Consider the following 23,669-nt stretch of genomic DNA (forward strand, 5'->3'; position numbering starts at 1 on the left):
TCAAGCCTGCTGATAAGGGAGGATGTATAGTAGTGATGGAAGCCATATGGTACAGGCATAAATGCTCTCTATGCTGGATGATGAAAGAACGTATAAGAGATTAAGTTGCAGTGAAGCTACGATTAAGGTAGATCATTTTCGTAGCCATCTATATGATCTATTGATAGAGGCAAATATCTCACAAGAACTATATGAGTTCTTTGACTGCCCTACATCAGCGGACTCCCCAAAATTCACAAGGATCCAGTTGACACACCCCTACGTCCCATAGTTTCTGGTAGGGGGTGGGTAACTGAACCTGTTTCCATGTACGTGGAGAATGAATTAAAGAAGGCCCTGCCACTAGCAGGAACTGTATTGAAGGACTCAGGAGATTTTCTGGAAAAACTCTTTTTAGTTACTAAGGACCTCAAGAAATATGAAGATTTGTTACTAGTGACAATGGACATCAAGAGTTTGTTTATGGTGATTCCGAATGACTATGGTCTACAGGCAATAAGATCTTTCCTAGCAAGGAACAGTATGGAAGTAGAACCAATATGTTCCTTGCTGGAACTTGTATTGGAAAATAACATCTTTATGTATGGGGATTCTTTCTATTTGCAGAGATGGGGTGTGGCTATGGGCACCCCATGTGCAAATAGTTACTCTAATTTGGTTCTGGCTGAGTGGGAACATAATGAACTGATACTCAGCACTTGGAAACAATATCTAGTGTACTACGGCCATTTTGTGGATGATGTCTTTATCCTTTGGAGAGGCAGCTCTACACAATTGGACCTTTTTGTCAACTTTATCAACGAGAGCACTGATTTTCTAGAGTTTGTGGTTAAACATTCTTTGGCGACCATAGAATTTCTGGATGTAAAGATTTATCTGCATCCTGATAGAGGTATCAGTACAGGAATTCATAAAAAAAGAAACCTGGAGAAATCATTATCTGCATAGGGGGGGTATGCACCCGGGACATATTTTTGATAATATTGAGACACATTTTGAGACACATATATTGATAATATTGAGACACATTTAAGTAAAATATCCTATAAAAGAAAGAATCTAAGATTGAAGCATGATCCACAGGAATTAAGGAGAGGAAAGGGACGTCCCTACTTCTCTGAACCCACATCGAGTCATCATGAGAGCCTGGATCTTAAAACTCAATCACAGCAACTTAAATGTTTGTTAACATACACTGCTGACAATAAGCAAGTATGTGAAGTTATTAGGAAGTTTTGGCCGGTATTGACAACTGATGACAAAATAAGAGACATTGTAGGTGAACAGCCCAGATTCCTATACAAGAATAAGAAGAATTTGAAACGTCTCATTTGCAACAAAGATGGATTTGAAAGAAATAGGCCCAATTCTAATAGAAAGGGCATTTTCAAGTGCTTAAGATGCAAAGCTTGCAACTCCATTGACAGCTCCAATGTTTTTGTACATCCATACTCCAGGCAACAGTACAATTTTAATGTTTATGCTGATTGTACTAGTTCCCACATCATATACTTAGCGACTTGCTGCCGATGTAGTGCTTTCCATGTTAGCAAAACAGATCAACGTCTTAAGGAACATATCCTCAAACATTTGAGGGACATCAAACAGAAAGATCCCAATAATGCCTTAGCAGCCCACGTAGCACAGTATCCTTCTCATTACTTTGTATTTAAGGCCATAGAGGCCCTTAGCAGCCCACGTAGCACAGTATCCTTCTCATTACTTTGTATTTAAGGCCACAGAGGCCCTTAGCAGCCCACGTAGCACAGTATCCTTTTCATTACTTTGTATTTAAGGCCACAGAGGCCCTTAGCAGCCCACGTAGCACAGTATCCTTCTCATTACTTTGTATTTAAGGCCATAGAGGCCCATAGCAGCCCCGTAGCACAGTATCCTTCTCATTACTTTGTATTTAAGGCCACAGAGGCCCTTAGCAGCCCACGTAGCACAGTATCCTTCTCATTACTTTGTATTTAAGGCCATAGAGGCCCATAGCAGCCCACGTAGCACAGTATCCTTCTCATTACTTTGTATTTAAGGCCATAGAGGCCCTTAGCAGCCCACGTAGCACAGTATCCTTCTCATTACTTTGTATTTAAGGCCACAGAGGCCCTTAGCAGCCCATGTAGCATAGTATCCTTCTCATTACTTTGTATTTAAGGCCACAGAGGCCCTTAGCAGCCCACGTAACACAGTATCCTTCTCATTACTTTGTATTTAAGGCCATAGAGGCCCATAGCAGCCCATGTAGCACAGTATCCTTCTCATTACTTTATATTTAAGGCCACAGAGGCCCTTAGCAGCCCACGTAGCACATTATCCTTCTCATTACTTTGTATTTAAGGCCATAGAGGCCCATAGCAGCCCACGTAGCACAGTATCCTTCTCATTACTTTGTATTTAAGGACATAGAGGCCCTTAGCAGCCCACGTAGCACAATATCCTTCTCATTACTTTGTATTTAAGGCCATAGAGGCAGTCTGTCAGACCACAAGAGGAGGTGATGTTCATAATCACACACAGCTAAGGGAAACATGCTGGATAATTAATTTAAGAGCAAACAGATCACCAGGCTTGAATACTATTGTGCCATTAAAACCTGCACTTAAGAATAGAAGGAATATGATTAGCAAGTTTACTTGAATGTTGCTTCATTCATATAATGTATTCACATCCATAGCTATTAGTTTTCTCATATACAATCCTATAGTAAAGAGAAGCACTGCCCCTTTAATTACAATGAAGGAAATTATACCTCTCTGCTAGCTGGCCTCATTTTGGTTTGCAACAAGGGCGTGTCAGAGAACTAAATGAGGAATGGCTGTGGTGCCTTATAAATACAAAAGCTGAACAGTCCTTTTTATATGATCTGAGGAAGTCTTATTTGCCGAAAGCATTTATCGGAAGACTGAGGACTGCTTATTTTATGTTATATTCTTTTTATTAAAGATTTGATTTTACTATTAAGTTTTACTGCCATGGTGGACATGAGGAGTTTTTAGTAGAATCATGGGATTTACACTTTTTTGCAGCAGTTTCTTTCTTCTGTTGTAGAGTTTGTTTATGGCAGAAGACCACCAGATCGGCTTCCTTTTTTTGGAGGATAGCATCTTGGTTCTGTTAGGGATGGCATGATCCATGCACTCGTGTAAGTGCTTATAAAGTGCATTTGTGTAGGATTCAGCAGTCCTACTTCTACTGTCCATCTGCATGGGTGTTGTGAAGTTTGCCACTTCTGTCTTAAGAAGCGTGAAGTTGGCTTTGGAAAACTTTTTTACGGTGGTTTCCCTAATGGGAAGTGGGGGCTGGATGTGGATGTCTAGGGTGATTAGCTTGTGGTCGTATATGACCAACGAGGAATTGACCTCTGGTGTGGAACACTAGTTGCCCATGTTGGTAATGACTAGGTCTGGGATATTGCTACCCCTGGTGGGGTTATGGATAAGCTGATCCAAAGCGTTGGAATTTATGAATTCCAGAAAACATTGAGAAAAAAAGAGTTGGCACATGAGTAATTTTCCCAGTTAATGGTGGAGTAGTTGAAATCACCCATTATTTGGGTATTAGGTTGTACCCTTATATTTTCCAGTGTATCAAGAAATGAGGAGCGAGAATCCTGGGGTATGGTGGGGGATCTGTAGAAAGCTACAATTTGGATTGCGGTCTTGCCCAGAGTTAGTTGCACTTGGATAATCTCGGATGCATTATGCTGAGCACCTAGCCTGGAGGTGTGGATATCCTTAATGAATGTGGACATGCCTCCACCTTTAGTGTTTCGGTCCAGGTTAGGTGGCCGAAGAGTGTAGTGTGAATTATAGCCTGGTAATGCAGGGGTGCTCTCTGGAGCCTTGAACTAGGTCTCTGTCACTGCACAAATGTCGATGTTCTCCGTTTTAAGGAGTGCCTCGAGTGAGTGCATTTTGAGGTTTAGACTTCTAGCATTGAGTAATATTACCCTCAGATTTTGCTTGCTTGTACCTGTTATGGTGGTGAATTTGTCATTTGAACCTCGTCTAAAAAAGGCACCATAGGGGTGGCAAGAGCCTTAGCCAGTATCCAGAATCCCAAGGGTGACAGGTGCAGGCCATCTCTGACAAAACATTGTGGTCTGTCAATCATGTCATCCCAGGCAGACAGATACTGGATTCCCCCAGAATGACACCAGAAGCTTAGCCAATTGTTGAAGTCAATCATTTTGTCCTTGTACTGCAGTATTATTCTGGGTGATGGCAGGATGCTGCTCAGGGCTAGGGTCATACCCGCCTGGGCTACAAGATCGGAGAGCTCCTCCATGTCTCTTTTCATGTAGTCCAGGGAAGTACATCTCAGGTCATTCACACTAACATGGACAATAACAAAGTCATATTTGTACTTGTTGTGGAGTGACCTGAGTACGTGCATTATGTGGCGGATCCTGGCACCCTTCAGGAAGCTGACAGTAGCTTTCTCCTTGTTTAGCCTGGTGAGTGGAACATCAGTGTTCCTGACTATAGAGTCACCTATGACTAGAATGTTGGGTATGTTGTTATGCCTTATGGGCTGTGGTTGACTGGCACACTGAGTTTCTGGGCTATGTGTCATTTGGGTTGTGTTGAGGAGTGGAGGTTGCTTGCATTTCTGCTTTGGAGGTCTCTGTTGCTTGGGCAGATTTTTATTGAGAGCCTCCACGAATGTAGGTGTGTGTTTTGTGTTTCTATGTGTGTGTTTTGGTGGTGTAAGTTTTGAGGGACTATGTGATGAGTGTGGTGTGGTGCAAGTGTTTACCCTCTCCTCTTGGCTGTCTAGTCCAGTCTTGGGTGAAGAGAGATTTGCTTCCAGTTTGGCTATATAAGTGCATCTCTCACAGGTTGTAGTGTTGGGCGGTAGGAGGAGCGGCCTGTCTGCGTACATGAGGCAATTGCTGCATTGCTCCAAGATGCCCAGATTCATCAGATAGACAGGAGAAAACACAGGGAGCTGACCCATAGACATGCCTGGATAGGTGCTTATTTAAGTACTAAACATTGTTTTCCCCTAGACAAGTGAGGAAAGTTGAGTGCTGTAGTAAATTGTAGCTTATTTAGTGCTTACAATGAGTTCTGAACAAGCACTGAGTTCAAAGAAACATATTTGAGTGCTAAAACTAAAAAACTGGCTAGTTCTAATTTGAAACGCAGACTTTATGGTGCCGGGAATAGTTTAACCTTAGCTAAGCAGCGATGCATAAAGTGTATTTTTTTGTTCCTCAGTTCATATCTTTAACAAGCAGATAAGGAAATGCTATTTATGGCTTAGCCATCTGAGTGTTGGCACCTGATGACTCTTTGGTTCTTACTACCCCAGTGCTATTGCTTTTGATTCAGGAAAATAAAGGAGGTTCTGTGCAGTGAGATACAAAACAAACATAGTGACAGTATCCCTCAACCTACAAGAGGTAGAGGAAGTGAGGTATTGCAGAGCAGGGGTGCATATACTCCCAGTGAAGATCTTCACAGGTGAGGTGGCTAGGGCAAGTGAAGGTTTCAGTTTGGGGGGCGAAATGGAACTAGAAGATGGCAGCATTGTATATAATGAACCTCATTTATTTCACCTATACATTTCTTTCATTATGTTAGTGTTTATGTTGATCTGTTGAACTATATTAATTGCCTGAATTTTGACTGAATAAGACTTAAAGGTACTCTGAAGGAGCTGATGGTGCTCTATGAAAGCTCTCTATACGTAACTTAGGTTTTGGGGTTCTGCCAGTCAGGGGGCTGCTGCTGGTTCCACAGGTGCATCATGATACCTCAGGTGCCCCTTTTCATTTACTTTTCAAGCTCTTTACATGTAGAATGCATTACCTCTGTGGCTTTGAGAATGTCCATCCTTGGGTGGCTTCACAGGATTCTTAAACTCCACCTTTTTAATATTACTTTTGATGGGGTGGTATGACCACTGGAACTCATATTAACACAGTGTTTAAGTTTTACTTACTTTATGTCTCTGTTATCATTAATTTACTTATATGTATTTTTATTATGTGTATGCAGTATTTTGTTATAAAACACCTAAATACAACTGAAGTGAAGTTCAAGTTGTATAAACCTATAAGAATGGAACACCTTATGAATTGCTTTAAATGTTAGCTGTGAGATAAATTTTATTGGTTTGTTTATTAATTTATTTATTTTTTTGTAGTGAGAGTCATTTTACTTGATGTATTTTATTACATTTAGTACTTTAGTGGAGGTTATATTAGGATTGGTTAGTTTCATAGTTTAGCTGCACTTTGTATTTAGTTTATTTTTAGTTACCTTAAATAGCTATAGCCCTTTCTCTTTTACTGGTAATGGTGTTTTCAAGGTGGTTAGTTGCAGTTAGTGCTTTATTTTATTTGCTTATTCATTTATTTTAACTGGTGTCATTCCCAGAATAAACAGGTTTGGTTTCAACGGGTTGATTCAGATGGCAGTATTGTAATTTAGTGGTTTTGAGTACAGTGTTTAAAATGACATTTTCTTTACTTGTACTGAATGGGAAAATGCAGTTCCAGTCAAGATTATTTAAGCAATAATCCATGACTGGGTGTGGGTAAATCCTGATATACCCACACCTAGGAGTGGATTATTGCTCATAGGTTCATAGGTTCATAGGTTGGTACTAGGCTATCAGCCCTAGGGCCTATACAAGCCTAGCCATAACAATTCCCTGGCTATTTCTTCCCACATTATTTACTTTCCTGGACCCCTGTCTAGCAGGGCGACTGACGTGATCCCTGGGGTGAATTTCCTTTCTCCCATCCAATCGTCAAGGTTCCTCTTGAAGAGGTCCAAAGAGGCACTCTGCTTGACATGTATGGGCAATCTATTCCAGAGTCTGGGGAGTCTCTGGGTCAGGAACCTATCCCTCCAGCATGTTTTGTTTATTGTGATGACAAGGTTTAGATCCCGGAGCGTGTAGCTCTGAGGGATTGGGATTTCTTAAGTGTAGCATGTCCAACAGCTCTGGGTTTGACATGGCCTTGTATGTTAAGCAGAGATCGCCTCTGAGTAGACGATATGCGACAGAGTATAGCTGGAGTTTTTTAAGGCGGTCAGCGTAGGGCATCTGCTTTAGGCCTGTGATTCTTTTAGTGAGGTATTTCTGAGGCCTTTCCAGTTGTTGCAGATGTCTTGAGAGGTACATACCAAATGGGGTGTTGTATTCTATAATGGGTCTAATGAGGGATGAGTACAGTGGGACAATGACCTCCTTTTTTCTGGATGAAAAGCCCTTCGTTATGAGGTGTGCCACATAGAAGGATTTCCTGACTGTTGTGGCGATGTGGTTATCGAAGGTGAGACCACTGTCCACCTGTGTCCCTAAGTCTCTTGCTATTCAATAATGGCATTATTTACGAAAGAAATTGCTTACTATTATTAATGTCTTTTTATAACAGTATTGCAGTGTTCCTCCATGTTTTGTACTGCACATGCATATGGGACTTATGTTCTTACGTCTGCACAGTACATCAGTGGAGTATAGGAGTAGCGGATGGAGAAGAAAGAATTTCTGTTGATGTTTTTTGTATGACAGCAGTACAAGGAAAATCATGTATGTTTCTGATTCTTTAGTTTTTTAGAATTTATCTGATTTTTTTCATATTTTGCTGTGTCCCTCAGCATATACCAATAGAAAGTCTGGCCAGTCAGTAATACTTTAGTGGTGGACTGTTTTCTGTTAGTATTTGCTTGATTTACAATTGGCACGCTGTCAAATCAGGGTGTTCATTTTTGAATGCTAATGAAAGGTCATTATATAAATAGATTTTTGTAAAGTTAAACTAAATGTAGATGTGGGTTCAGTGGTTGATTTAGGTGGAATATGTGGATTTCTCCTAATGTGCGATATTACCAAAATATGTCAAACTTCAGTTGGTGGGAGGATAATCCAACATATGACCCATCAAAAGAAGGGACCCTTAATAGATCAACTGCTGTGTTAAGAACTTGTCTATTATATTTCTGCAACTGATTAAATGACATGTATACTATTTATCATAAGAATTTAATTTTTGTCATTTAACATTGTCCACCTGTCCATCAGCTGCTTGATATCTGTCCATTTCCAGCCTCTACACTCGATACTAGCCCCACCTGGGGTAGCCTTAATAAAGAAAAGGGATTTAGGGAGAGAATGGTGAGTGGCCCAAATACTCACAGGAAGGGTCTTCACAGGTGAGGTAGGAAAGGGAAGTAAAGACTTCAGGTGGGACTTCAGGTAGATGCTGGCAGCATCATGTATGTTATCATGTGCACCAGAACTTTTTTTTTTCCAAGGCTTACCCTCAGCATGAAAACTCTTTTTGGTAAGCTGGAATGGTCAATGAGGAATAGCTTTTAAATATATGCCCACTTCATGGAAGGATGCTTCCCTGGTCTTCTCATCTGCCAGTCCTAATGATCATTTTGTGTCCTGGCTTTCAAAAGACTTTAAGGACAATTTGCCAATGTTAGCACAGACCCATGATGGGTGCACTCATCCTCCCTACCAGTTCCATCAGACGCCAGTGCAACTAATCGAATTTGCCTTTATTGTGCCATAATCAGTGCATTACCGCTGTATGCTTCCAAGCTGACTATAAGCATTTTAATTGCCGATATTTTTTATGTAGCTCATTAAAAAAATCAGATTTTGTCTGAAATAAGGTAATATGTGATTTCCATTCTATCTTGGTTAAAACAACAACCACTTAATAGCAATTGTAAATAAAAAGGAATAGAAACAGTCAAATATGACTCCTCTGTCAGTCTAGTATGAAACTTCAACTACCCAGACTGAACCACTGCAGAGGGGCTGCATATGCTGACAGTCTAGTTTCACACAACAGAAGCTATAACTCTAGGTTATATATTTCCCAGTATGCTACACTGCACCATGCTGTTGGTTTTCTGTGGATAACTTATGCATTTGCTTCTGTGTGAGAAGAAGTTGAACCTGCTTCCTCTAGATTATGAACTTGTTGGCATAATGGTTAAGGTTTTTACCTCACAAACACAAAGTACAAGGTTTGATTGTCAACTTTGAAGGGAAATTGACTAGCTTTAAAATGTCCTGTATGGGCAGCTAACTTAGTATTTACCGATGAATTTATACCCTATTGGTCGGACCATTTTATCATTGTTTTTGTTTGTCAGTGGTTGTTGTTGTTGTCTTTCGGCTTTTCTTGGTTAGGGGTCGCCACAGCGGAACTCCGGTCTGCTAATGATTGGCAGTAGATTTTCATGAACGCCGAGGTGCCAGCTCGACATTCAACCTTCAGAGAAGACACACCCATTTATGCATGTCTTTCAAATGCCCACCAAACCGCGGGGAGGACATGCAGACTCCACGCAGAAGGCACTCCCCGCACTCCAGCCGAGAATCGAACGGGAGAACCTCTTGCTGTGAAGCAACAATACTACCACTGCAGTCTGTGTAGGAAAGGATTCTTAGCCTTATCTGAGGCAAAATACTGTGGAACAGGTTCCACAATGACAGAAATCTTGAAAGAAGAAAATGTTGTCTGGAAATACTTATCTACATTTGTGAAAGGGTATGCATTTTATTTTTGTTTCTTGGAGTAGTTTTTCACACATCTGGTCTCCTTACACCCCTTTGTGAAGTTGGTATGACCTGCATGACTAATATGGGACAGAGTGGTGCCTTTGCTGCTGATTGGCTGGCACTTTGCTTGTATAGTACCTGCCTAGGACTACTCCAGAGCTGATAGACCATGTCATATGTGAGTTATGATATTCTGTACTAGTGTTCATGAGCTAATGATGGTGACATTTCTAAGCATATTCAGTTACTACAGTGCATATGTTATTTTTTTTCTACCTTCAGATTGAATAGTGGCCCAGTGAAAGGCTATGAAGAGGATGTTGGGAAGAAGACGACTTTTCGAATATGTTACCCAGAGTCCATTTTTTCAGATCCATCTGAATATGATCCAGATACAATTGTCATTCTAAATATTTTTAAAGTTCATGATCTGAGATGGTTAATGGAAGTTGTTCAGCATAAAAAAGTTGTAAGTTGCTTTATGTGATTCTTTGTGAATTGTAGACTCTTTTTAACAAATTATTTAATCCTTTTTTATTGCTATGAGTCACCATTTTTAAAACTACTAATAAATGTTTGAAATGATGTTGCCATGACACGGATGCTCTCTAAGTCTGTACTCCTGTCAGTACCACATATTTTGTCACTGGAGACACTGGTGTTCATTAGCTTGTATTTTTGTGAGCTCTAATGCTCTACACTTGCTCAGTAAATATTCATGTGATGGCCTGCTCTGTGAACAGCACAAACCAGCAGATGCCACAACTCCATTAAACAGGCCCATATGCATGTTTGTTCAGTCTCCACTAGGGAAATATAATGTGTGGGGTCTACTTCTTCTCAACCAAAGCACACTTTACCGAATTCCAGAAAGGTGACTCCACTTTAGAGAAAGTGCAGTTTGACAAAAACACACTTTCGTGAACTACTCTTTAATGAATTACAAAACCACAAACAGAAACACTACAAACACATTTTTGTAGGGGACCAGGCTCCCCTGCACCCCTGACACCCCTGCTACTTATGTATACTATCTCTGAGCTTGCACTACAGTGGGGAAAAGGGTATATTATAGCAATAACCCACACCTGGGTGTGGGTAATGCTGGATTTACCCACAGTTGGTGTGGTTTGGTCACGAGGGCTTCTCCCTCATGACCAAACAAAGCCAACTGTGGGTAAATCCAGCATTACCCATACCCAGAAGTGGGTTATTGCTATTATACAATGACATTATTTAAGAAAAAAAATAATTAATTTTCTTAAATAATGGCATTGTATAATGCCTCCTTGCTGCCCTTCTGCAGCTGTCTGGTATTCTGCGGCAGTTCTGATGTACTGTGCATGCGTATGCCTACGCAGTACATCAGTGCTGTGGGCAGAAGCAACGGAGAAAGCAAGATCTCCGTTGCTTTTTACAAACTGTTTTGTGATCTTAAATGGGTTTAACACAGCGAGACAGCTTTAAAAAAAGCAACGGAGCTGTTGCTTTTTTAAAGCTGTCTCGCTATGTTAAACCCATTTAACATAGCAAAATAGTTTGTAAAAAGAAACTGTTTCGCTATGTTAAATGGGTTTGACATAGCGAGACAGCATTAAAAAAGCAACAGAGAATCTCCATTGCTTTTTTTAATGCTGCCTCGCTATGTTAAACTCGTTTAACATAGCGAGACAGTGTGAAGCAATGGAGATTTTGCGTTCTCAATTGCCGTATAAAAAAAAAAGAGTTATAGTAATGGAAAAAGTCCGGGTGACCAGACCTTTTTCCATTACTATAACTCTGATTTACAATGTGCATGCTGACCAATCAGCGTGCACGTTTTTTGAATATTAATGGGGGGTCGTTGTATAATTCCTTATCTTCACTGTACCACGATTTATAATAACTTCCATCAGAATTATAGGTTCTCCTCCAGTTACAAAGCTCAACAGCAATTAAAAAATACCACACCTGTTAAGCCAAAGGATTCCGGAACTGCTGACTGTTTTTTAAAGTGTAGTTCACGAAAGTGCATTTTCGCTAAGTTACTCTCGGCTTTCTGGAATTTGGTAAAGTGTACTTTCAATGAGAAGAAGAAGTAGACCCAATTTGTGCACTCATGGACATGCCACTGCCCTTCCCTCCCCATGGCAGCTCCAGCATATGTCTGATCCACAAATCAAATTCATGTCACCAGGGCTGTAGTCAGGGCTTTGTGCATCTATGCCAGTGGAGCTGGCTGTGGAAGTTGTAATTTATGGTTACTTCATAACATTTGCAATAACGCATTTCTAAAAACTTTTTAACAAACATAAATATGTATTATTTCATTAATAAATAAGATATTGGAGCAGAGTTTCATTCTGTTCAGAAGTATTTAGCAGCCATATTCCTGTAATTTTAGGGTCAGAGCTAAAAACAGGCAGAGTAAACATTTCCAAGTCTTGGGAGTCAGAGTTATAACTGGCATGTTTCCACACCCAGCATGGAGGGGGATTTATTCCCTGGATTCTTTTCCTAGACATTACTACTACTACCTGAGTGTCTCAACACCTGAAAGGTAAGCCTGAACTACCTCAGAGTGTTGAACTGTTGGTTTAAATTTTTTTTTCTGAATTCTAGCAGTTACAAAGGTGCTTGGTTTACCCCCTCCAAAAAAGAAGTACAACTGAAACATTAACATTTTTTCAGAATTTTGAGATACAGAAAGATGTTGGTGCCCCCCCCCCCCAAAAAAAAAGGAGCAAAGTCTAAAATTAATGCAGTGTGCTGTTATGCACTGTCATACAAATTAGCAGACCTGCTTGCACAGGGTCTCAGTTAACAAGTATGCAAACAGACTAGCTTGGGGGGTGTGGAATGGCTGGGTGAAGCCATGGCCAAAATCTGGGATAGATTTTAAATATTGTTCTTACATACTGAGAAAGTTGCCAGAATAGCAGATTTTGCTTTAGCATGTATTTTCTAGGTGGTATGAAGTCTGAAGCTCAATTGTCTGTCATTATTTAGTGACTTAATTTCTCAATGATTTGCCAGAAACCCCACATTTTGTGAAATCTGGTCAGCTGAGAAGTGTGGTAGGACTAAAGGCATATTGTGACTACTGCCTGCCTTATCAAGCTCTGTTTTTTCCCCTGGTTTAAGTAGGTAAACTTTGTCTGGCAGTCATCCCTTATTAGTTGTTAATTCTGTCTCACCTATAACTCATCGGGTGCTCTAAATGGGGAAAGGCTATAAAGATAGGTTTACGGCAAGCTAAATATTGGCTCTGGAGAGAGGGAGGGAGAGAGACAGACAGACAGACAAATAAATAAATAGACACAGAAAGAGACCACATAAATAAGTAGATATAAAGGAGTAATATTTTCCTTTATTCTATAAAGCTTGAAAAGAACAAGATTCAAATATAGTTTATCTTTGTTTATCAAAGTAATCCAGGCAAGAGCAAGACAAGAGGGAGAAGGTGAGGGAGTGTGTGTGTGGGGGCTTCAAGCATTGGCCAAAGCTACCTCCAACAAATTCAACTCTTCTGTTTGGTGACGTCTGCCCCCTTCACTGTCTTACAGGTGTCACTGTGCTAGCACGGGGCCTACCTTGTGCTCAAAAGGCATCAAAGAGATTTTCGCTGAACTGCCAGTGATAATCATTTCTATTTATGAAGAAGACCCAGAGGCCATAACATGGGTAGCACTGGTGAAGTAAAAGTAGGGTCCAAGCTCAGATCCTGATGAAGCTTTTAGGCAGTTTGCTAGTGGCACACTTGAATATCTGCATTACAATAGGTTTTCAGATATCAGTGGAGCCAGGGTCACCAATCTGTCATCCATGTTCTTTGGATTTCAGATTCATGTCACCAGGTCTTGGAATGGTGAGACATTCCATCTAATCTTCTGCTGGATCTCACATTTCTGCAAATAGGTATGTTTTAGATATTATTATTAATATTTTGCTGGTGGGACGAGAGGCCATGTCAGCTCTGGTACTGTTTAAGGGATACTGTCTGGTCTATAGAGGGAATAGACATCAACCAGATACAGTTGAGGGCAATAACTTTTGCTTTAAAAAATGATAAGAAAAGCTGCATCACCCACTTATCTTAATTAGGTGTGCAGCCACTCAGTCATGTACTACCTACTTCTATAGCATCTGAATTTTACTGCTAAGATCTGAAGCCACATAGGAATGATCCACGTTTCCTTCTGACACTGATTTCCATACTCTCCCTGTGTCACCCCATTCATCTTTATGTTTTCTTAACTGAAGCAGAAATATTGGCAGAGAGAGTGAGATGCCTTATCACTCTGGGCATGCACCACCAGCTGAAGTTTCACCTGAACTGAGTGAGACAAACTGGACGGTTGTTTACTTTTTTTCTCCAGGAAGAGAAGGGCTTGCAGTTCATAGGTAGGTACTAAGCTATCGGCCCAAGGGCCTACATAAGCCTAGCCAACAAGGTTCCCTGGCTTGCGCCACCCAAGAAAGTTATTTTCCTGTTCCACTGTCGAGCAGAGACACAGAAGTGATCCCCGGGGTGTATTTCCTATTTCCCATCCACTCATCAAGATTTTTCTTGAAGAGTGCTAATGAAGAACTTTGGTTGACATAGATAGGTAGCCTGTTTCAGAGTATGGGAAGTCTCTGAGACAGGACTCAATCCCTCTAGCATGCCTGTTTACTGTGGTGACAAGGTTTAGGTCACTAGAGTGTGTAGCTTGGAGGGACTGGGATTTCTTTAGGTGTAGCATGTCCAGCAGCTCTGGGTTTGACATAGCTTTATATTTATATTTATTATAGTTGTCAAACAAACCCTTCCCATGTGATTGCCAAATGGATTCTTTTGTCGCTAGGCAGCTCATCCACCATTGAAAATGCCAAATTCTGTGGTAGTCAGATGGTGGCATACTAACTTTCAGTGCGTGCGTCAAGCATGGCTCTGTTACAGACGTCTTGACATACCTCCCAACCTCTTAGAGCAAAAATCTGGACAAAGCCGTAAATAATTGGGGGACAAAGGCCCAAAAGTAGGGACAATTTTAAATGTTGCTCTTGCCAATATAGAAAGTTGATAGAATAAAAAGTTTTGAATTAGCATGAATTTTTTTGAAGGGTATGAAGTCTGAAACTTAAATGTCTGTTATTATTTTCTTACTTAAATCCTCAATAATTTGCTAATAATTTGCCAGAAAAAAAAAATACAATTTTATGAGAGACTAAAAATATGATGCACAAATATGGCCATTCTGTGAAAATCTGGACAGCTGAGAGGTATGCCACTCAGCTGTGGTCACTTTGTCATAGGCGCATATCTTCACCAAGCATTACTCCTTTGACCATGACTCCAAGAGATGGACTACCTTTGATATGGCTGTACTTCAGAACTCAGCTTCCTGAGCCCTGGTCCTTAAGCTGTCCTCTGTCTCCTTCAACCTTGGTGGTTATTGGTTCAGATTCAGCCCAGTTGTAGGATCCATCAGGTAGGGTTCCCTCATCAATAACTGCTACAGTAGAAAGGTAGCTGTTGTAATTAACATTGGGGACACCCTTGATGTATCACACATGCCTTGTTGCCCTTTCCAGTGCTTGCACAAGCCTCTCCTTCCAGTTGTCAAAAACTACTTCACTCAAAATCCATTTTCATTTGGGTTTATTTTGTTTACAGTGTTCTTCATCGGTACCTCAACATTTTCCTTTACAAGTAAACAATATTTTCACACACACACACACACACACACACACACACACACACACACACACACATGCACACATGCGCATGCACACACACATTGTTATTATAGGTTCATAGGTAAGTACTAGGCTAACTGTCCTTGAGGGACATTTTAAGCCTAAACAGTTTTCCTTTTAGTGCTTGAATTAACCTCTCCCATTTGGTGTTAGATAGGCCGTTCCTATCCCATGGGTGATAACTGTATATCACTCCTAGCGAGAATAAATAAGATCATACCATAGATAATGTGAGTGGAAGCCATGCATGGGATAAAGCATTTAGAAGCTGCCTCTGTCCATTAGTAATACAGGGGGTAATCCTGGGGTAAGTATTCTATTATTCTTGCATAGATCAATTTTATGCTTGAATATGGACAGGGATGAGCTTAATTTTACATGCATGGGTAGTCTGTTCCAGAGCAGTGGTATCCTCTGCAATTATACCTGTCCCTACAAACTGTTTTCTTGATGATGTGGGAGAGGTTTAGATCCCTATACTGAGTACTTCTGATGCCATTTGACTTCCTGATGTGCAGTAGATCATCAGTATTGGTCAGAGGAGGCCTTGTAACAAAGGCACATGTCACCGCTTAGCAGTTGATAGGATACCAGTTGTGACAAGGCTTTGAGTCAGTCCATGTAGGACATGCTGTTTAGATCTTATATCCTTTTAGTAAGGTATCTCTGTGGGCATTCTAGTTGTTGCATGTGTCTCAACAGATATTTACCAAAGGGGCACGATACCCAATAATTGGCCTAATAAGAGCTGATTACAGGGAGACAATGGCATTATCTGGAACACCTTGCAGATTTTATTACTGCAAGAATTTTTTCCCCTGACTTGGAGACCAAATGTAGACCTTATTATTATGCACTGAAGAATCTTGATGAACTGATCACCTTCATCATCATCATCATCATCATCATCATCATCATCAAAGGAATGTCTCAGTTGAACTGCTGAGAAGCAAAGCACATGTGAAAAAGGCATCAGAATGTCCTGGAAGAACAGTCTTAGATTTCTGCTAATATAATGAACGTTTGCATAATTATACATTATTCTTTCTTGGTTCTGCGTTTTTCATTTCTGACAAGCAGTCTAAAACGTCCTTTGAAAATATTAAGTGCTGGTGCCATATCAGTCCAGGTCTATTTTTTTCTTTTCTTTTCTTGGCACTATCTGCTGTCTGGTTCTCAGAAGCACTGTGCCTGTTTTGTATCAAAGACAGAGTGATATGTATGGCCTTTTATTCTGTAGACAAGCCTGATGCCTGTGATGAGTTACCAGACAGTAAGAGAATCATTTTAGTATCATCTTTGAGTCATATATTGGCTTATTTGACGTTATATGTTTAGGACTCTTACATTTCCAACAACTGAACCAATATCAGTCAGTTCAGCTTGCTTTGGCTGGTACTGCTGATGGAGATGCCATTTCATGTCTTGTTGGTGCTTTATTCCATCTCCAGCAGTGAGGCCTGTGTTCCAATGTTTCCTGTTTGGCAATAAACTTCAATCCACTTCATGTGTGTGTGTGTGTGTGTGTGTGTGTGTGTGTGTGTGTGTGTGTGTGGTGGTGTGGTTTACTTTCCTGGCTTTTTTTTTTTTAGAGGTAAGCGGACATCATAAGAAATGTGCTCTTGTTGTCCTGAGCCATTGCCATTAAAGGGAGCACACTGTAAAAGAGAGTTGATGATTCCTATTTTGCCTATTTCTTCATTAGTGTGTAGGTCACTCTTAAATCACTGCACAGGGTGTACTTTTTTTCTCTCTTGCTTGTTTGCTTGATGTGGAGATTTACTGTTTGCATTTTTTTAGCAGTGATGATAGAAGAGAATGCCAATGAGTGGTTTTGTGGGTATCAGATTCCTCAAAAAAAATTTTTTTTTGCGTTGTGTTTTGTGTTTAGGTGAGGCTTGTGTTTTCTGTTACCTATGAGCATTGTACAAAATTGAAAAAAAAATCCAAACTGCCAAAGTTAACTAGGCGTACAAATTTATTAAAAATATCAAACACCAATAGTTCTAACTTATGCTTCAGCTTGTCTGTTCTTTTCAGCTGGTAAAAAAGCTTAATTTAGCTCTAAACATTTGATAAAAGAAACTGCTTCACAGCAAAACGTGTTAACATGTGTAGTCTTCTTGTCATAAAGTTAAAATTAGACAAAAAAAAAACTGTAGAGCAAACATTAGGTGCTTTACATGAGCAGTCGTCAGTGCCTGAGGGGCCCGGGCCTTTCATACTGAGTGAGATTGTACTTCCTATGGAATGTTGGTGAGATTCATTTCTTAACTCTACATACTCAAGTCCTCTCTCCTTCAACCTGTTCTTTCCTTTTTCCTACCACCTTATTGCATTAGCAGCACATTCCATGAGCGGAAGTAGTTCTAAAACAAACTGCTTTGATTTTTTTCATGGTTGTTAAAATGGTCCTAAATTACAGAAATGCCCATTCATGGCCGTCAGAATGCTACTAAATTATGGAACCTTCTATTCATGGTTGTCAAAATGATACTGAATTATGGAACCTTCTCTTTGTGGTTGTCATAATGGTACTAAATTATGGAACCTTCCATTCATGGCTGTCAAAATGGTACTAAATTATGGAACCTTCCATTCATGGCTGTCAGAATGGTACTAAATTATGGAACCTTCCATTCATGGCTGTCAGAATGGTACTAAATTATGGAACCTTCCATTCATGGCTGTCAGAATGGTACTATTTATTTTGCATTTGTTAACCGGATTGGTCCAGCTGGGTAAGAATTTACCCTTTTTCAGTGGAGACCCGTGGGGAAAAGCCCCAAACAAGACATACAAATACATACGAAAAGAGGCAAATTAACAATATTAAAGAGAAAAACAATCATGGATACAATGGATAAGAAAAACATAATGTACTCAATGGAATAGTACATTGCTATATATACAAAAAGTGTAGTAATAGGTTGTAACAGGAGAAACAACAATAATAAATCCAGCAGGTAAGCAGGAAGGAAGTTAAGGTTGTAGGTAATATAATGAAAAGAAACAAGGTATAATTAGATTAGTGGCTAGAAGAAGAAATGTGTAAGTGCAGGGGCTTCAGAATTGAGGGAAAGTAGAGTGAGAGTAAAAAGTAGAGAGGGGTGGCTGCACAAGGGACCGTAGGTCAGAAGAGGGAATGGTGTAAAAGAAGATAGTAGTAGAGGAGGGATGTAGTGAACTAGAGGGAGGGTACAGAAAGAAGAGCAGTTGGATAAAGTGTGTTATAGAAAGAGGAAAAAGGTCTTATAGATCAGACTTAGTGGTGAAGTGGGTATGTGGAGAGGGAGGGGTTAAGTAGGATGATAACAGGTACATAAAAGGTTGTTATGGAGGTACACTATCAGGTCATGTCTGAAGTTAGGAAGGGAGATATGACTTCTAATATGGAGTGGAAGATTGTTCCAGGTAAGGGAGATGGAGTGTTTATAGAGTATTTTACCTATGTTCTTGTTGGGTTTATAGACTTGTAATAAGAGTTTATCAGAGCTGCACAGGGATCGGGGAGGGGTGTACCAGGAGATCAGGTTGGACAGAGATGGACAGTCAGAGTTTGAATTAAGAATTCTGAAAGCTTGGATCAGCTGACATTTGCTCAGAAGGTGTGGGAATTCGAGCCAATGTAGTTTTATGAGAGCGGAGCAGTGATGGGATTTATAGGGGCTGCTGGAGACAAATCTAGCACTTTTGTTATAGGTTTGGTCTAGTTTTGCCAGCAGGATATTTTGTAGATTGGAAAATAGAAGGGAGCCATAGAGGAGGACAGGGAGGAGATAGGATTGGGCTAGAAGTAGTTTTGAGTTGGGGATCAGGAATTTGCTGTTTCTGTATAGCATGCCCAGTTTTTGGTGTGTTTTCTTTATAGAATGAAGTATGTGGAGGTCTAGTTTGAGTTGGTTGTCTATGATGACACCTAGGAGTTTAGTGTGTAAGTCTGGTGTTATGATGGTGCCATTTAGAGAGGATATGAGAAAGGTGGATTTGTGGTGGGCTAGAGGTTTAGGTAGGAATAGTAAGAGCTTAGTTTTAGAGGGGTTCAGGATAAGTGGATTGTTGGAGAACAGCTTCTCAATAGAGTGAAATGAAGATTGGGTGATATAGTGGAGGTTATTGATAGAGTCAGAAATGGAGATCAGAGTTGAATCATCTGCATACTGTGTGAAAGAGGAGAGGTTGCTGGCAGTGTGTAGGCCATTGGTGATCAGAGTTGAATCATCTGCGTACTGTATGATAGAGGAGAGGCAGCTGGAAGTGTGTAGGTCATTGGAGATCAGAGCTGAATCATCTGCATACTATATGCTAGAGGAGAGGTTGCTGGAAGTGTGTAGGTCATTGGAGATCAGAGCTGAATCATCTGCATATACTGTATGATAGAGGAGAGGCTACTGGAAGTGTGTAGGTCATTGGAGATCAGAGTTGAATCATCTGCATACTGTATGATAGAGGAGAGGCTGCTGGAAGTGTGTAGGTCATTGGAGATCAGAGCTGAATCATCTACATACTGTATGCTAGAGGAGGGGTTGCTGGAAGTGTGTAGGCCATTGGTGATCAGAGTTGAATCATCTGCATACTGTATGATAGAGGAGAGGTTTCTGGAAGTGTGTAGGTCATTGGTGATCAGAGTTGAATCATCTGCATAATGTATGATACAGGAGAGGCTGCTGGAAATGTGTGGGTCATTGGAGATCAAAGTTGAATCATCTGCATACTGTATGCTAGAGGGGAGGTTGCTGGAAGTGTGTAGGTCATTGGTGATCAGAGTTGAATCATCTGCATACTGTATGATAGAGGAGAGGTTGCTGGAAGTGTGTAGGTCATTGGAGATCAGAGGTGAGTCATCTGCATACTGTATGATAGAGGAGATGCTGCTGGAAGTGTGTAGGTCATTGGAGATCAGAGCTGAATCATCTGCATACTGTATGAAAGAGGAGAGGCTGCTGTAAGTGTGTAGGTCAATGGAGATCAGAGGTGAGTCATCTGCATACTGTATGATAGAGGAGAGGTTGCTGGAAGTGTGTAGGTCATTGGAGATCAGAGATGAGTCATCTGCACACTGTATGATAGAGGAGAGGCTGCTGGAAGTGTGTAGGTCATTGGAGATCAGAGGTGAGTCATCTGCATACTGTACGAAAGAGGAGAGGCTGCTGGAAGTGTGTAGGTCATTGGAGATCAGAGTTGAATCATCTGCATACTGTATGATAGAGGAGAGGCTGCTGGAAGTATGTAGGTCATTGGAGATCAGGGTTGAATCATCTGCATACTGTATGATAGAGGAGAGGCTGCTGGAACTGTGTAGGTCATTGGAGATCAGAGGTGAATCATCTGCATACTGTATGATAGAGGAGAGGCTGCTGGAAGTGTGTAGGTCATTAGAGATCAGAAGTGAATCATCTGCATACTGTATGATAGAGGAGAGGCTGCTGGAAGTGTGTAGGTCATAGGAGATCAGAGCTGAATCATCTGCATACTGTATGATAGAGGAGAGGCTGCTGTAAGTGTGTAGGTCATTGGAGATCAGAGGTGAGTCATCTGCATACTGTATGACAGAGGAGAGGTTGCTGGAAGTGTGTATGTCATTGGAGATCAGAGCTGAGTCATCTGCACACTGTATGATAGAGGAGAGGCTGCTGGAAGTGTGTAGGTCATTGGAGATCAGAGGTGAGTCATCTGCATACTGTACGAAAGAGGAGAGGCTGCTGGAAATGTGTAGGTCATTGGAGATCAGGGTTGAATCATCTGCATACTGTATGATAGAGGAGAGGCTGCTGGAACTGTGTAGGTCATTGGAGATCAGAGGTGAATCATCTGCATACTGTATGATAGAGGAGAGGCTGCTGGAAGTGTGTAGGTCATTGGAGATCAGAGGTGAATCATCTGCATACTGTATGATAGAGGAGAGGCTGCTGGAAGTGTGTAGGTCATTGGAGATCAGAGCTGAATCATCTGCATACTGTATGATAGAGGAGAGGCTGCTGGAAGTGTGTAGGTCATTGGTGATCAGAGTTGAATCATCTGCATACTGTATGAAAGGGGAGAGGTTGCTGGAAGTGTGTAGGTCATTGGAGATCAGAGGTGAATCATCTGCATACTGTATGATAGAGGAGAGGCTGCTGGAAGTGTGTAGGTCATTGGAGATCAGAGGTGAATCATCTGCATACTGTATGATAGAGGAGAGGCTGCTGGAAGTGTGTAGGTCATTGGAGATCAGAGCTGAATCATCTGCATACTGTATGATAGAGGAGAGGCTGCTGGAAGTGTGTAGGTCATTGGTGATCAGAGTTGAATCATCTGCATACTGTATGAAAGGGGAGAGGTTGCTGGAAGTGTGTAGGCCATTGGTGAAGTGGTCGAAAATGAGGGGACCAAGAATTGAACCTTGATGAAAACCAGTCTTAACTGGGAGAAAGGGTGAGAAGGAATTTTGCCATTTAACTGCTTGTAGGAGACTGGATAGGTAACTTGAGAACCAATTTAGAGTAGGGATGGAAAGGTGCAGCTGAGAAAGTTTAAGTAGAAGGTTGTGAGAGACGGTATTGAAAGCCTTTGAGAGATCTAAGAAGAGGCAGGACACAAGTTTATTATTGTCTCTGGCCTCAGCTACAGTATGAGAGAAGGATAAGAGTGCAGTGTTAGTACTGTGTTTGGGCCTGAAATCATGCTGGGTGTTGGTTAAAAGATTGTTTTGAGTAAGGTGTAAAGCAGTTGAGAATGGATACACTTTTCAAGAATTTTGGAGGGGGAGAAAGAATAGCAATGGGGTGGAAGTTAGATGGTTCTGTGGACTTACCTCCTTTATGTAGTGGGATAGTGAAGTATTCCTTCCAAATAGAAGGGACAGTGGATTCTTGGATTGAGTGGTTGATTAGAATGGTGATAGGAAGGGCAATAGAGTTAGCAGCAAGTTTTAGGAATTGGGGAGGTAGGTTATCAGGGGCGGGAGAACAAGGTTTGAGTTTACTGAGGAGAGTTATAATATAACTAACAGAGACAGGTTTGAGCATGAAGGGGTCTGAGAGGTTGGTGGAGTCAGATTGGGAATGTGAAAAAGGTGTGGGTCTGGTAATTGAAGTGACAGAACTGGAAGTGGAATTAGAGGTGGGGTTGGGGTTATTAGAGGTGTTAGGTACTAGTTTAGAAATGGTATCAATGAAGTAGTGATTTAAATGGATGGTATCTGGGGGAGATTGATTGGGAAAAGGGTTGGGGGTTGTGGGTGAGCCAGGGTTAAGAAGAGTTTTTATGGCTGACCAGAACTTCCGGGGGTTAGTAGTTTGCAGAGATTGGTCAGACAGGTAAAACTTTTTTTGTCCTGGTTGACTCTTTTTTTTTTTAAGGTTTCTAAGTTCCCTATAAGATTGTAGAAGGGCAGGAGATTTGCTTTTCTGATATTGTTTCCAAGTGGTATCTCTTTTATACATAAGGTGGAAGGTTTCTTTGGATAACCAGGGGGCATGTTAAGCTTTGACATTTATTTTCCTGATGGGGGCAAGAGAGTTGAATATGTTTAGGAATGTCTGGTTGAAGTAACTAACTGCATAATTTAAAGGTAGGGAGTAAATTATGAAGCCTTCCATTCATGGTTGTCAGAATGGTGCTAAATTCTGGAACCTGCCGTTCATGGTTGTCAGAATGGTACTAAATTATGGAACCTTCCATTCATGGTTGTCAGAATGGTAGTAAATTCTGGAACCTTCCATTCATGGTTGTCAGAAAAGTACTAAATTATGGAACCTTCCATTCATGGCCATCAGAATGGTACTAAATTATGGAACCTTCCATTCATGGCTGTCAGAATGGTACTAAATTATGAAACCTTCAATTCATGGTTGTCAGAATAGTATTAAGTGGAGTAAACTAGAATAGCCAATGATATGAATGTATCTTAACAATGTGTTGGTAATTGCCTTAGATATTCATACTGTAAAAATGATTTGTAGGTGTATTATGTTTTAATGTAATTTGTTTCATACTTTTACCCATTATTCAAATTGTAATACTTTTTCTTGTACATTGTAAAACGTCTTTGTTGTTTATCTGTGGAGCTTTTCTCCCCGGGCCTCTACTAAAAATTGATATATATCCAGCTGGACCAGCCCAGTCAACAAATGTAAAATAAATAAATAAATAAAATAAACCTTCCATTCATGGTTGTCAGAATGGTACTAAATTATGGAACCTTCCATTCATGGTTGTCAGAATGGTAGTAAATTCTGGAACCTTCCATTCATGGTTATCAGAAAAGTACTAAATTATAGAACCTTCCATTCATGGTTGTTAGAATTGTACTAAATTATGTAACCTTCCAAACTAAGAGAAAGAAATCTCTCAGTTCAAATGTTGGACCTCCATTTGTCCAGTACAGGACTTGTCAATGATTCTATTCAACTTGTAGCTCT

The 23,669-nt window shown here is 40.6% G+C and overlaps 1 protein-coding gene across 5 annotated transcripts in view; it reads left to right on the top strand.

Annotated features, from left to right (window-relative positions):
- ST3GAL6 (ST3 beta-galactoside alpha-2,3-sialyltransferase 6) overlaps positions 1-23,669 on the top strand; it is a 1,325,435-nt gene that overhangs the window by 1,185,188 nt on the left and 116,578 nt on the right. For all 5 annotated transcript variants that reach the window (XM_044072092.1, XM_044072089.1, XM_044072093.1 and 2 more), the window contains one exon: positions 9,829-10,015. In XM_044072092.1, the coding sequence (XP_043928027.1) occupies positions 9,829-10,015 (187 nt within the window). The remainder of the gene's footprint in view (positions 1-9,828; positions 10,016-23,669) is intronic.

The sequence above is a fragment of the Protopterus annectens genome, chromosome 5.part0, assembly GCF_019279795.1.
Source record: "Protopterus annectens isolate FY-2018-M chromosome 5.part0, PAN1.0, whole genome shotgun sequence".
NCBI lineage: Eukaryota > Metazoa > Chordata > Ceratodontiformes > Protopteridae > Protopterus > Protopterus annectens.